Genomic DNA, 15,225 nt, shown 5'->3' on the forward strand with positions numbered 1-15,225 from the left:
GAACTCAAGAGCACTACCCTAGTCCACTTCTCTATCAGATTGGTCATATAACAAAGGACAGCTTTTCTATCTTTTTCTTAGTATATTTTTAGTCCCCAAAGATATCGAAGTTTGAGTGTTTTAATTCATTAACATAGAATTTGTACCAGATCTTCGTAGGCAGTTAGACTAATTGGAATGAGAGCCAATCAAATTTTGCATTACCTGAGAATAGAGGGAAAGGAGGGACAATATAGGGGTGGGGAGGTGGGAGACACAAACTACTGGGTGTAAGATAGGCTCAAGGATGTATTGTACAACACGGGGAGTAGAGCCAATATTTTGTAATAACTGTAAAGGGAAAGCAACCTTTAAAAATTGTATAAAATTTTAAAAAATTAAAAAGAAATATATGTATCTAAGTGTAATTTAAGTTTACTTTAATCTTATATTTCAGTATTTGACACATTGAACTTGTAGCAATAAGATCATAGTAAAAACTGTAATATGTTATTATAGGTGTCTAAATGTCATTCTGTGTTGTACACAAATTCATAGTATATAAAAATGGTATAGAAAGAGCATTATATAAGCTTTTTTTCTTTTCTTATTTGAAAGTCTCACTTGCCTTTGCTGAGCAAGCTGCAACTTTAAGATACAGTTGAATTGTATGATTGGATTCTTTTTTTAATTGCTCTGTGACAGACTTCACAGAATCACGTCAAATTTGAGAAGAAGAATTACAAAAGAGTTTCACCTGAGTTGTACATGTCACAAAGAGAACTGTTGAAACATGGATAATGGGCGTGTGCTGTGGGTTTCTTTGATTTAATTGCCTGAGTCTCCTCTGTAGTAATACATCTGGCTAAGGTTTTCAACTTTCAAGAGAAAGTTGCTGGACTGTAGAGCTATTTAATAAAAGCCTTTCTCATTGACTTTCAAGATACTTAACCTCCTCAAAGACAGGAAAGCCTACTTTGAAAGAAAAAAATAGGTTAATTGATCTTCATGTGAAGCTTTCTAAATAGCTAGGTAGATATTAACCTTTCTGAAAATTCAGAACTTCTACTAAATGAACTAAACACTTCTGGGTACAAATAAAGAGGTGATTATTTTATCAACTTCATTAGCACAATTTATTAAAGGTCCTGGCCATGATACAGGGAGTACTAAGTGAGGTACTACAGGGAATTATAAGGAAGAAAGCAGTTCTGCCCAACTAGGTTTATGGTCCTAAGAAGGACCTCCAGAAAGCCTGATAAAGATGTGCTAACTTTACTGAGCCAAGGGAATTTAAAAGGAAATAACCATCCAGTTTTCACTGTAATTGGTCCCTTTGAGGCCAGCTTTGCCTGAAGCAGATATAATTTTAAAAGGAGGCAGACAACCCAGTTGGGTTCTTCTTTAAATGATCTGAGGCAAAGCATGGGATAAAGATTGGAAGCATATTCCTTGGACTTTTTCCTGTCATTGAGGCAGGATCTCTGTTTAGCTCAAGGGGTATCTTGGACTCTTCTTGAATCTTTTATTTTTACATTTTACTACTTTCCTGAGTTTGCTGAGTCCAGTTGTATAAATATCTGAATAGTAACTTTCAAGCCCCATGCTTCATCGTTAATGCTGATAAGAAAGAATTCCAAATATACACAAAATATTGTATCTCTAGATCTATCTATGCAGACCTACACATCTATCTTTAAATAAAAAGAAATTAGTCATTGTAAGTTGTTGATTAGAACAATACAACTATTTCTGAGATAAAACTATTTCTTTCTTCACAAAAAATCATGAAAATAAAACAAATATTTATTAAACACCTATCTAATATAGAGCAATATGTCAAATATCATTAAGTGTACGAACATGAAGTCATGGTCCATGGCTGTGAAGTCCTTACGATACAATAATGGATACAAACTAACTACAATCCATAGCAGAAATTGATGAGTGTCACAAGAAAGAAAAAGTTCTGTATTAACTGAGAATGGTGTTTCTTAAACTTTGGTGAGTATTAGAATCTCTGGACCTTGGTAATTATGCAGTTCATATTCTGCCCTTTCTAGGATGAACCTAGAATTTACAACCTTAACTCTCCATGTGATTATAATGGATTGGTCTGAGGACCACACTTTGAGAAACATCTCAATAGTATAAATATTATTTATGGCTGAGGATGATGAAGAAAAATAGTCTTCATGAAGCACATAGAACATTTGTTGGCCCTCAAAAGTATAATTTTGACAGAATGGAGATAAGAAGAGAGGAGAGTCCAGTTGATAGAAATAATATGAAAAAAATGGATGAAAAATTTGTTCTTAGAGACTGCCTCTGAAACAGACAGACACTGAAGTAGAACTGTGCAAAAGCAGAGTTGTATGGACTTGCAGAGTCAGCCAATAACTAGGATTCTAAAGTGCCCACTGAAACATGGCTATTATGACTTCTTTTGTTAACTCAAATTTTGTTTTGGAGAAAGACAGGGGAAGGGAGAGGTCATGGAGGAAGGGATGGCAATAATAATTTAATGAAAACATAGCTTGTTTGAGTCCTTTGTCATCCAAGTAAATATTGTTAAGGAAAGAGTTAACATCTGACTGTCTTTGCAGCCATGTTTATAAGATGGGGATCGTGTCCTACCTGTGGTTGTCTGTCTTCCTTATTTGGCAGAATAGGATTTTTCTTGGTCAGGCAGCCTATCAGCGAAAACTGCTTACTTGTTTCTTTTTTCTAAGTGCCGGAACTGTTCTTGCACTGAATTTGTTTCTGTCCTAAAAGGAAGAAAAGCACCTATGTAATAGTGTTACATAAATCAAATAAGTTAACATTTGCAAGTCATTTGTAACAGTGCTTATTAATGTAACATGAACCAACAACAGGACAAAACAAAAAAACACTGTCTTTGTCTTCGTGTCTGCTATATCTCTTTAGAATTAGGTAAACTGCTGCCTAAACTATACTCAGTTCTTGTTATAATGCATTTTCCTTCATTTCTAATCCATTTTCAAATTCCTCTGTTCCTGGTTCAAACCTATCTTCTTATAACAGTGATGCTTTGCTTACTCCAGTATTTCTGAGACCTGGTCATGTTAATTCTTTACATTTATAAAGAGGAAAGATTCTAATTTTATGCCTAAAACCTTTATTGGTTCCACTTTGCTGGCTCAGAGAAAGGTGTTAATAATTCTTTTTTCCTATTGTTTCACATTTCTGGCTCCACTAATGGCCCTTAGGCTCTGTGCTGGATATAGTCCATTTACTCCTCCAGGTACACTCTCCTAATACCTTCTCTATGTCCTAGTGGCTGACCTTTATAGATTGCAGCACCTAGGCTTTCTTGTCCTTTGGTTTGGACTTGCCCTTGCAATGGATCAGAGTACACCTCACTGAATGTCCTCAGTAGAGGAGAGCTTATATGAATCAAAGGGATAGTACAATATATGTTTTTAGAAGAAAAAACCAGATCGTTAAATGCTGCTGCTTTTTGTTTGGTGCCATCTGGGAACTCTTTTTCCTCAGGTTTCCTTCCATCTCTCGTGGATTCTGTTCTGTTGGCAATACATAAGGAACTCGAGCTTGTCCCAACATAAGAGAGCTCCCTAACTTTAGAAGGTACAGCAGAACCTAAGGTGATTTCTAAGAAAAAGGAGCGTTGCAGAAGCACCTTGGGGCAATTCTCCTCTCTTTTTCTTGGATCCATCTTTTCATGCTTGAAGGGAAAACGTCAGCATACCGAGCTAGCTTGAAGGGCAAACTTGTGTTACCTGCACCATCACTCTACATGATAATCCCAATGTCTGCTACTGCTAATTGAATGGCATTCTTGTTCACTAGGCTATGTTCTGCAACAGAATCCTTCTCAATACAGCATTCCAAATAGCCTCTTGTAACCCATCAGAATTGGTACTCAAGATGAAGCATATTTTTTTTAGCCCTTCTAAGAACAGAGGGACAAAAAGAGCTCCCAAATATCATCCATGATGTAGTTTAGTTCACCAGGGAAAGAAGAGTATATATGAATTTGGAGCCTTCATCCTAACAAATAACAGAATTTTCTTTCTCAGCAATTTTGGGGAAATATTGGGTTAAGTTAAACAGCCTAAACATCATCTTAGAGCCTTGCATATGCTAATCTGCACCGCTCATCTTCAACAGATGAAAGAAGTCTATAGCTTGAATTAATCAGATTTATTTTGGTTGTAAGTGAGGGAACTCCAGCTGGAATGAGTTTAAGAGGGGAAAAACAATTTACGGATACTAGACTATAGAAATGCATGGCAAAGATAATCACTGGTTCAAAACAGACATGGAACCAAGGAGAGGGATACTGTAAAGATTTTTTTTCCAATCTTATTTGTTTCTATCAGTTTCATTCTTTATTCTTTTTAGACTGGATTTTTCTCAGTGACATGGAACATTCCACTAACATTTCCAAATTAGTATCTTAGGGTTTTGCCAACAAAGATAGATTGCCTTTTTTTTTTTTAACATTTTTTTTTCCAATTAAAAGTATAAAAGCTAGGAAGCATATAATGGGCTTGGTTTGGGACATGCCCTGGGAGTGGAATATTACAATTAGTCAGCCCCTAGATCCATATGGTTAAAGCTTAGGAATGAAGAACTCAAAATAGAAAAACAGAGTGCTCTTGCAAAGAGAAAATGTTATTGGCCATTCAAAATAGTAGATGATCATTACAAAGCATTTTCCATGTTTATTTGATCATTGAGTCTTTTTATTGTACAGAAAATCTCAAAAGGACCTCCAGTCTGCTAAATATTCTTTAGAAAATACTGGTTTATTTTAAACATAGCTCTGAGAATATTTAAATGGTGGTGTATGGCTTCTGGAGGAATCAGATATTCAGAAATCTGGCCATATTCAATACAGCTATCACCAGCCAAACAAAACAGGAGTTTCTCATAATTCCTTAAAATTTTTACTCTCTCCAGTCATTTTGCTTTTTTAGAATGCTTTCAATGATTATCACTTTCTTTCCTTTCTACTCATCCATATTCTACCTAAACTTTTGGCCATGTTTAAGCTGCTCTGATTGTGGGAAACTAGCTCCCTAGTGAACTCTTATGTCTTTAAGCTTTTATACGATGTTATTTTACAATTATTTGGCAAATTTGCAAGTACTGTAAACTGTTGTTTTTGTGTGCACATGAACTAGATGTGTGTTTGCATGAGTGCATAGATGTTCAAGCATGTGTGTATGTGTGTGTGGGGGGGTGCTACCTCCCTAAATCAAGGGAATATAATTCAATCAGCAAGTTCTGTCATAGATCATAGAGAAATGGGAGGAAGTTACAGGAGAGAGCCTGGGAATGTGCGAAAGCTGTATCATGAGCTATTGTTACTGATGAGAGTGTGTTGCTTTGGTGACCACATCTATGTTCTGTGGTAGATGATCTGTCCTGGAAGGAAAAAAAAAAAAAAGTCATTTTTCGCTCATTAGTTATTTCTGCCTTACTTTTCAGGGAATTTGCCTCTTGGTTCCCTAAATGGTGGTGCCTGAATTGTGAACACTGTTTTCCATTGGTGATTCCAAAATAAGAATCAAACCCAAACTATGCAAATAAATACATATTATTTGATACTTAAAAAGTATATCAATTAGGATTAAAGATGAGCTGAATGAAAAAGAGAACCCCAAATATCCGTGACCTAAATAAAACAGAGCTTAATTCTCTGCTATTTAAGTTCAGAGGCGGACAGTTCTCTCCAGACATGAATATTCCAAACTCAGGAAGCATTCCTTCTTGTTCCACTCAGTGATTGCTTGCATGAGTTCTATTTTCGTGGTACAAATTGACTTTCAGGCAGCAATTTTGGGGAAAGGATCAAGATACAGAAGCGGAAAAAGCTATGCATCATTTATCTTTTAAAAGTGTTCTTGAGAGCTGTTACCCAACACTTCCACATTAGTCTTTCTGGTAAGAACATCATCCCACATTTTCATCATTGACTCTATTTTTTATTTAATAGTCTAATAAACATCTGCCATCCTATGCAAGACCTAGAATATTGACAGTAAATTTATTGTTGATACTCTAGATGGTTTTCTTTTTTCCCAGATTAATTAATTAATTGAGACATAAGCCCATTAAAAAATAAAAGAAAGGAAAGGGAAGAACATCTAGGAGGTTATACACTAAAATGCTAATGGAAGATTATCTCTGACTGAGGCTTTAAAGGTGATTGTTTCTGTTTATTTTCTGTTTACTCACCTAACATTTCTAATTTGTCTATAATTCTGTATTACTTATATAATATAAAGATAATAAAAGTCAAAAACCATAAAAAAGAACTTTTTCTCTGTTCAGGGAGTTTGGGAGAGCAGATCACTTTGACAGAAACCATTTGTAAAATGATAGCTTAATATTCACGTTAGAGAAAAAAATAAATTGTATTAGTTGTGACCTAGTAAATAGATGCTAATCTTATTTATTTCAAATGATGATTTTGTAATAGCAAACCTACCATAAGTGAAAAAGTCAAAGACTTAAATATCAAAAAAAACTATTGTTGAAAGAGCACTAAACTAAAAGCATATGGCCTGGCTTTAAACTCAAAGAGATAAAAGACAAGGAAAAGGAAGAAAATAAACTTCACTCTCCATCTTTACATTCCATCTTTTAAAGTTTTAAACTTTGTGTAAATCATGTTTCATCCTTTTCAGGCTTGGCTCTTTAGCAACTAACGTTTCACTAAACATTTATTTGCTAAACAGCTGTCAGCAGTTATTGATAGAGTATGTGTTCAATGTGATAATAAGGTGACCTTTTAAAACTTAGAAACAAGGAAAAAATCGTTTAAAATTAAACAAGAGGGCTTCCCTGGTGGCGCAGTGGTTGAGAGTCCGCCTGCCGATGCAGGGGACACGGGCTCGTGCCCCGGTCCGCGAAGATCCCACATGCCGCTGAGCGGCTGGGCCCGTGAGCCATGGCCGCTGAGCCTGCGCGTCCGGAGCCTGTGCTCCGCAACGGGAGAGGCCACAACTGTGACAGGCCCGCATACAGCAAAAAAAAAAAAAAAAAAAAAAAAAGAAGAAAAAAATAAAAAAACAAGAAAACCTCATATTTAGCTGATACAACTGATATTCCTGATATGTCTTTAGCAGATAAATGATCAACGTCCTCATACAGTGTTACTGATGAGCCTAAGGATCATCATAAATCCTCAAAATAAACTATGATCTCAGGCATACGTAACATGACTGAAATTCCGTTGTCAATTGTATGACACCATACCTGGAAAAATAATATACAGAGAGGTATGCTCACCTTAAGGGGAAAATGCAAAGAACTAGACACTGTCAGGATTTTCCAGGGAAAAGAGATATTCAATTTAACAGACAAGAAAAAGGTCACTGAGAAAGTGATACTTTCTGTTTGGGAAGTGGAAGAAAATTTTCCATAATCATTTATCTCAGTTCACTTTTGGGCCTTTATCCAAACTGCAGATTTGTAATTTGGTGTCCTAAATATTTCCATTCCAATCAGTGATTTTCTTGATAAAGGGTTGCTCATTTGTACAAACAGCTGTCAAAGTCCATTCACTACAGTCCAATCATTCCTTTTTTTTTTTTTTCCCCCCGGTACGCAGGCCTCTCACTGTTGTGGCCTCTCCCGTTGGCGGAGCACAGGCTCTGGATGTGCAGGCTCAGCGGCCATGGCTCATGGGCCCAGCTGCTCCGCGGCCTGTGGGATCTTCCCGGGCCGGGGCACGAACCCGTGTCCCCTGCATCGGCAGGCGGACTCTCAACCACTGTGCCACCAGGGAAGCCCATTCCTTGACTGAACAAACTTGTGTGTCTTGACATTCACAGCTAAGGTTAGTCCTTAGACCATGGTGAATTTACCTAGGCAAGGGTATGCAGTGATTCTTCCCAAAAGCTGGCCAGCTAGCTTTCTTCTGTTGACATCTGCACCTCTACATCACTCTCTTCAAATTTCAACATATTGTCACCTCCAGGTTTGCTAATGACTACTTTGTAGCCAGGTGTATTTGCGTTTTCATCTCACTTGTGAGATGACCAAGGTAGTTATCTACAAAAGAGAAAAAAAAAAAAGGCATTTGTAGATAAATTGATTGGATACAGGACAAAATATCTAATTCTGATACTTGAAGTAACTTGGATCAGTGAATGATCAGCTAGTTTGAAAGTCACAGAGTGAATTTAGTGATAGAAGTTTTACTATAGTCTTTATTCTGTGTAATTCAGAGTAAAAATAGAAGTGTATTAATTGTTCTGATAATTTCATGTCAGCATTCAGATTAGTCTTCATATAATTGGGTTGCTAATAGATTCAGTGTATTCCAGGAAATGTGTATGCAATAGAAAGCTGTTATTTTTCCTCACTTACACACTCTTCTTTCCTAAATTAGAATTTAGAGCTCTTTGATCTTCCTGTGAAGATTCCTCCAGCTTCAGGATATGTGGACATAACCTTAAAATTTGTTTCTGTTTACTATCCTTCATATCAAATGACATCCAAGTCAATGTCAGCAAACCCTTTCCCCCCCTTTCACAAGTAGATTTATTTATAATAGATTTTTAAGGTAGATTTAGAGTATGAGTCTTTTTTTGATGTATATTTATTTATTTGTTTGTTTGTTCTTTAAATCTGTGTCTCTCTTTCTGCCTTGCAAACCTGTTCGTCTGTACCATTTTAGGAGGGCAAGATTCTTTTTAACATCTTTATTGGATATAATTGCTTTACAACGGTTTGCTAGTTTCTGCTGTATAACAAAGTGAATCAGCTATACGTATACATATATCCCCATATCCCCTCCCTCTTGCATCTCCCTCCCACCCTCCCTATCCCACCCCTCTAGGTGGACACAAAGCACTGAGCTGATCTCCCTGTGCTATGCGGCTGCTTCCCACTAGCTATCTATTTTACGTTTGGTAGTGTATATGTGTCCATGCCACTCTCTCACTTCGTCCCAGCTTACCCTTCCTCCTCCCCGTGTCCTCAAGTCCATTCTCTACGTCTGCATCTTTATTCCTGTCCTGCCCCTAGGTTCATCACAACCATTTTTTTTTTTTTAGATTCCATATATATGTGTTAGCATATGGTATTTGTTTTTCACTTTCTGACTTACTTCACTCTGTAAGACAGACTCTAGGTCCATCCACCTCACTACAAATAACTCAATTTTGTTTCTTTTTATGGCTGAGTAATATTCCATTGTATATATGTGCCACATCTTTATCCATTCATCATTATTTTTTTTTTCTTTATAAAAATGTATCAAATTTATTTCAATATCTAGTTTCATTTTTAAGTTAAAGCTTTTAGACAATTTTTTTGTAATTTAAGATTCATTATCAGGGGTGAGGAAAACATTAATAAGCTATTAATTACTGACAACAAAATTATTAACCATGCATTTCTAAAAGCCATGTTAAAGAGTAAAAAGTTCCAGTTATACTACTTAACTGAAGGAAATATCCTTCAGCCCTTTATTTCTAACTATAACACATTCTAATTTTGACATGATTTACACCTTTTTCACCCAACTAATACTATGCTAAACAAACTTTTTCCAACTGTTAAGCCTTTCTTTACCATTTATGAAATATGACTTAACTGTTACTCTTTCAAAGTTCCTTAAAAGAGATTTGAATTTTAATTTTCACCATGAACCTGTTTGATCAAAAAAGTAAAGGACATCACTACCACATGAATTAAAGAATGGAATGAAAAACAAAAGTGGTATTATATAATCAGCAAATTATTTGATAAGACATTTTAACTACTTCACATTTCTACTTATAGCACAAGTGAGAATGAACTGGTTCCAAGGTACTACAAGGTTTGGCATTTTTACTCCAAGCTTTAAATCATAGTGTTGATCTACTCAAGTCATCTCTAAGAAAATGGCAGTGTTCATAAGTACAAAAATTGTTATATCCAGTAAGTGGTATTCTACATGGTCAAGATAATAAGAGAATTCTTTATAAAATTAGATTTTTAAAAATGCAGAATGTCTGGTAATTACCAGTATCTCAAAAGCTAAAATGAGAAAAATACAGAAAATAGAAGTACTCGTTGAATAATACTTTGCTTTGAGGAAGCCAGAAATGATTCTATTTCAAGAAATAAGTAATAATGATAAAAGATGTGATTAACACACTGTATCTCTTTTAAGCCAAAGCATGCTTTTCACCTCAGGACAATTCTGATTTTTACATTCTTAATCTCCTTTGTCCAGAACAGGACCCCATTTTAAGCCATTATTTGAATAGAGTCCATAATCTAAAGCCATTTTTCTCCACAGGATGTTTTCACTGTAGTACATATGCTGCAAAAAGGCAAATGACTAAGTCAGTTATAAAGAATCTGTAGCATAATAAATGCCAATTTACAGTAACTGTCAACAGACTTCTACACCGAAGCCTAAAAGTTGCTATAGTACAGGTGAGAACTAACATGATTCTTCCACATGCTCAGACTTCATTTACTAAATAATACTGTCACAAGATCTGAAAAGAAACCTTAATGGGTCCTTCCAAAGCTGCATAATTTTCCAGATGATTTTCCTCTGGTTGCAGAGCCTGTTCATTCCTTCAATCCTTTTTTAGTCGTTTAGCTTTTGCAATATTTTCCTGACGTTTTTGTTTCTTCTTTTGCTCCTTTTCCCTGGCCTCGATCATCTTGGCCAATTTCCAAGACAGTACAGCACTTGCTAGAAACAATGGAGTTAGGGCCAGAATAACTGTTGTAAGGAAGCCATATGGGTCCTTTGCAGCCCATTCCACAACATACTCAGCCCAAGCCTTTATATCAAACATCTTTGTAGAGGCCTTATGCTTTGAGTAGTGATCTCTAACTTTGTCCTGGGATTATTAGCCAATCACAATTTCAGATGACCCTTGGTTGGCTGTCTTCTTTAGCTCTACCATACACTTCTGAGAGAATGCTTAAATTCTATATACTTGGGCCGTCGGCGCCGTGGCCGCCTCCGCCGGGCACGGGGGCAAAACTGCGGCTGCGGCCACCACCGGCCTCCCCTACAGCGCACCCGAGACTCCATCATTATTTTTAAAGAACTCTCCTTTTCCTTTTTAAAATAGCTGTATGACATTTATCTTAGAAATCAGATGAATTAAAATTAATTGAGTTTTGGGAATTAGAGGATTTAGAACATGGACTGAATGATTGAAGACATCTCTAGGTAGTAACTTCTAACTTGAATTATGGTTCTGAGGGTTTTAAAATGGGAGCTGATGTAAATTAAATATGGGAGCTCAATGGAGAGCGTAAAAACATAAACAAATGCTAAATCTATTCCAGAGGTGAGAAAAACATACATATATATATATATATATATATATATATATATATATATATATATATGAATGAATGAAAGACATCGAGAAAACTTGTCATAAATCATAGAAATCCACAAATCATAAATTAAGACAGTATTAAGACAGTATAAATGTTCTAACAATTTTGGCTATAGCTAACATTAAAAATACTGTATAACTGAAACCCTTAGGACCATTAGCTGCAAATTCTGAAAACTTCTTTTACTTGAGGAAGAGGGTAATGACAACAACAAAAAAGACATCTCTTCCATACAGGTAGGATCCTTGTGTGTATGGGGGCAGGAAGAATATAACTGTATAAAAGTGGGATATCTCCCCATGAAGCAGACATGAACTTTTCTCTGATAAAAGGTTTATAATTTTTAAAAGTTAACATTACTGTTCTTTTTCACTGTTGCAAACTGACGTAAGTCCTTTTACCCATTCAGTAAACATCAGGGATCTTTTGATAAATATTCACCATCTCTGCGGTTTACAGGGAGGTGGGAACTATATTTCCTTTCCTTCATATCCTTAGCACCAGGTGGTAGGTATCAAAGAAGGCAAACGTTGCTTAATGCACAAATATTAATAGCAAGAATGTTCAGGACAGTCTTATGACCTATTCAGTAGTTTGGACAATCTCTCTCTCCGTCTTAGACTTTTTCAGTGGCACTTTGTGTGAAAACTTGACTCCAAGGTGGACTCTTGGATTCTTTGAGGACAAAACTGGCCAACTATAGTGAGGTTAAGTACATTCCCTGTGAATTTGGATGTAGGAATGTATTAGTTTGCAATTACTGCAATAACACTACATGATAGACACAAATCAAAATGGCATACAAAAACCAAAAAATGTTTATTGAACTCATGTTTCTGCATGTTGGCAGTTTGGGGTGAGGGGTTTGGCTGATATACACTGGCCTAGGCTGGGTGTGCCTGCTTTAAGCTATGGCTTCAGCTGGGCTTGTATCTTTGCTGGAATACGATTTGGTCTAGGGCCCAAGAAAATGGAGAAGTGGCCACCTAGGGAAAGCTCATCTTAGTAGAGGCAGAAGAGGGCAAGACCAACTGCATAAGTGCTTTTTAAGCTTTTGGTTATATCACTCACACTAACATTCTATTGGATAAAGCAAGTCATGTGATGTATATATCCACAAAAGATGTGGATATAGGGAAAGGTGAAAAATTGGGGCCATAAAACAATCTAGCACAAGGACTAACAAGGTTATAGAACCCAGGAGCTGCACACCCCACTTGCCAAATTCTTCTACCTAATCTTAAAATGAGACCTGTACATATATCCTAATCAAACAGTTTTCTAGAACATCACTATTTCGCCAATAAAAATAGTGCTTTTAACATCCTCTTGCTAATTAACAAACACCCTGGTGTAGATTTCCATAATGATATCTGAAATTTTAAACAAAACTGTTTAAATATTGATTCCTAAAGTACTTCAAGTGCTGTCAGAATAATCCTAGTGATGTAGACACACATACATCACATCATTATCTTGTATTACCACCCAGGCAATTATGGGAGCCACAAGACTTTTCATGAAGTGATACCTCTAGGCTTTTGTCGGGCAGTCCCATCTATGTTCTGAAAAATTGGTCCCTCTGATTTTAAATTATATATGCTGGGTGGAAGAGAATTTCTCGCTTTTAAAATAACTTCAAATAACGTGGATTTAGCAGAATTTGAGGTCTCAGCTCTTTGGTAACTGAAATTCCTCACCAAAAACAGTTCACTCTCTTTTTTACCTCTCTTGGCCTTGGATACCTGATCCAACGTTCACAAATGGGAAGTGTGAACACTCTGACCCATTACTGACTGATTAAGAACTAGCCTAGAAACAGCTAGAAAGTTTTAGAAACCATTGGTAAGGTCAGAACTACATAAAATTTCTTCTAGTAAGGAATTTACCCTGGAGGGAAACAGAATTACTATCCAGGCTAGTTAGCAGGAGACTGAAAAGGTGAGGAAAGCAATCTCTCAGAAATGAGTGGCAATTCTTGACTGCAATCATCAGGAGGGAGAAAACTGAGCAAGTTGAAAAAAATATTGGCAAGAAAATTGCTCTCCTGATGTTTCCCAATACTGGTATGGGAGGCCAAACAGGCAGCCATGCAAGGAAAGTTAATTGCCTGCAAGGCCTGTAACAAAAGAATAAACCAGAGGGAAAACATCAAATTGGAATCCAAATATAAATTTTCAAAAAAACAAATTAGCGAACAGTAATAAAATCAAACACAGGGGGGAAAAAGCTCGTAAAATACTATTAAAATGATAGCAGACACTTGAAATGTTTCTAAATGTAAAAAAACTATGCTTGTAAGTCATAAAACTATGTTTGTACTAATACATTTTCCAGTGGCAAAAATGAGGCTACTCTTTTTTTTTTTTTTTTTTTTGCTGTACGTGGGCCTCTTACTGTTGTGGCCTCTCCCGTTGGCGGAGCACAGGCTCTGGACGCGCAGGCTCCGCGGCCTGTGGGATCTTCCCGGGCCGAGGCACGAACCCATGTCCCCTGCATCGGCAGGCGGACTCTCAACCACTGCACCACCAGGGAAGCCCAAGGCTACTCTTTTTTGAACAACAAAGATTATAGGCAAAGTGTCTACTGGAATCCATGTAGTGAAGGTATGAATCACAAACATTAGAATTTCTTTGAAGAGAGAGGTATGGCAGTTATTATTTGAACCATTAAAAAATAAAACTATGTGCAATAATTCCGGACAGTAGAGAAATCTTATTTTGCTATATATGTATATATATATAGATAGATTTATTTATTGCTGTATATGTATGTGTATATGTGGGGAGATGGAGTGTGATTCTGACTTGTAATAAAATTTATTGAGATAGGAAGAATAAACTATTTCATTTATTTTATTGGGAGAGAATAACATTCATTTTTAAATATTAAGTCAGTTGCCAAATTGATTTGTCTGCTCTACATACTATATGTTTCCATATAAATTTTAGAAAGAGTTTTTAATTTCTACAAAAAATCTTTCTAAAAATTTTTTCCTACAGAATGTCTGCTGAGATTTTGATAGTGATTGAAGTGACCCTGTAGTTCAATTTTGGAAAATTCCTATTTTAATATTACTCAGTTTCCAAATCCATTGACATGGAAAGTTTCTCTATTCAATTAGGTATTCTTTTATTTATCTCAGCAATGTGTAATTTTCAGTATATAAATCTTGCACTTCTTTGGTTAAATTTATTCATGATTTATTTTCTTTTAAATGCTATTTTGAATAGAATTGCTTTCATTGTTTTCAAAACATTGTTTTGAATGTTTCTTGCTATTGTATAGAAAAACAACTGATTTTCTTACACTGATCTTGTTTCCTGAAACCTTCATAAACTTGTTTATTAGTTCTAGTGGTTTTATTGTGGAATTCTTAGAATATTTATGTACAGGGTCATGTTATCTCCAAACATAGTTTTACTTCTTCCTTTCCAATATATATACCTTCGATTTCTTCTTTCCTCATTGTACTGGCCAAACTCTATTAAAATTTGAATAGAAGTGGTGAGAGGAGACATCTTTAACTAGTTTCTGATCTTAAGAAGAAATAATTCAGTCTTTTTCCATTAGGTTTGATGTTAGGTATAGATTTTACTTCGATACCCTTTATCAAGTGGAGAAATTCTATCTAATTACTAGTTTGCTGAGATTTTTAATCACAAACATATGCTGCATTTTGTCAATTGCTTTTTCTCTGTCTTTTGAGGTGACCATGTGGTTTTTATCCTTTATTATGTTAATATGGAACATTACATTGTTTCAGATAGTAAATCAAATGTTAATTCCTGAGATAAATACCACTAGGTCATGATATATAATCATGATGTGTTGCTGAATTTGTTTTGCTAATATTTTGTTAGGGACTTTGGTGTATTTATCAGA

General features: G+C 35.8%; 1 protein-coding gene and 1 long non-coding RNA gene across 2 annotated transcripts in view; both read right to left on the minus strand.

Moving 5' to 3' along the window:
* Positions 1 to 7,846: 7,846 nt before the first annotated feature.
* The window catches only part of LOC141276862 (uncharacterized), a 126,393-nt gene continuing 119,014 nt past the window's right edge, over positions 7,847 to 15,225 (minus strand). Inside the window, exon 4 of the long non-coding RNA XR_012327111.1 lies at positions 7,847 to 8,028. This is a non-coding gene — a long non-coding RNA (uncharacterized lncRNA). The remainder of the gene's footprint in view (positions 8,029 to 15,225) is intronic.
* Positions 9,210 to 11,013, minus strand: LOC117308667 (small integral membrane protein 15). The gene has a single exon (XM_033842910.2). It carries the CDS (start codon positions 10,779 to 10,781, stop codon positions 10,557 to 10,559), a length of 225 nt encoding a protein of 74 aa, XP_033698801.1. The 5' UTR covers positions 10,782 to 11,013; the 3' UTR covers positions 9,210 to 10,556.

Source organism: Tursiops truncatus, chromosome 17, assembly GCF_011762595.2.
Source record: "Tursiops truncatus isolate mTurTru1 chromosome 17, mTurTru1.mat.Y, whole genome shotgun sequence".
Taxonomy (NCBI): domain Eukaryota; kingdom Metazoa; phylum Chordata; class Mammalia; order Artiodactyla; family Delphinidae; genus Tursiops; species Tursiops truncatus.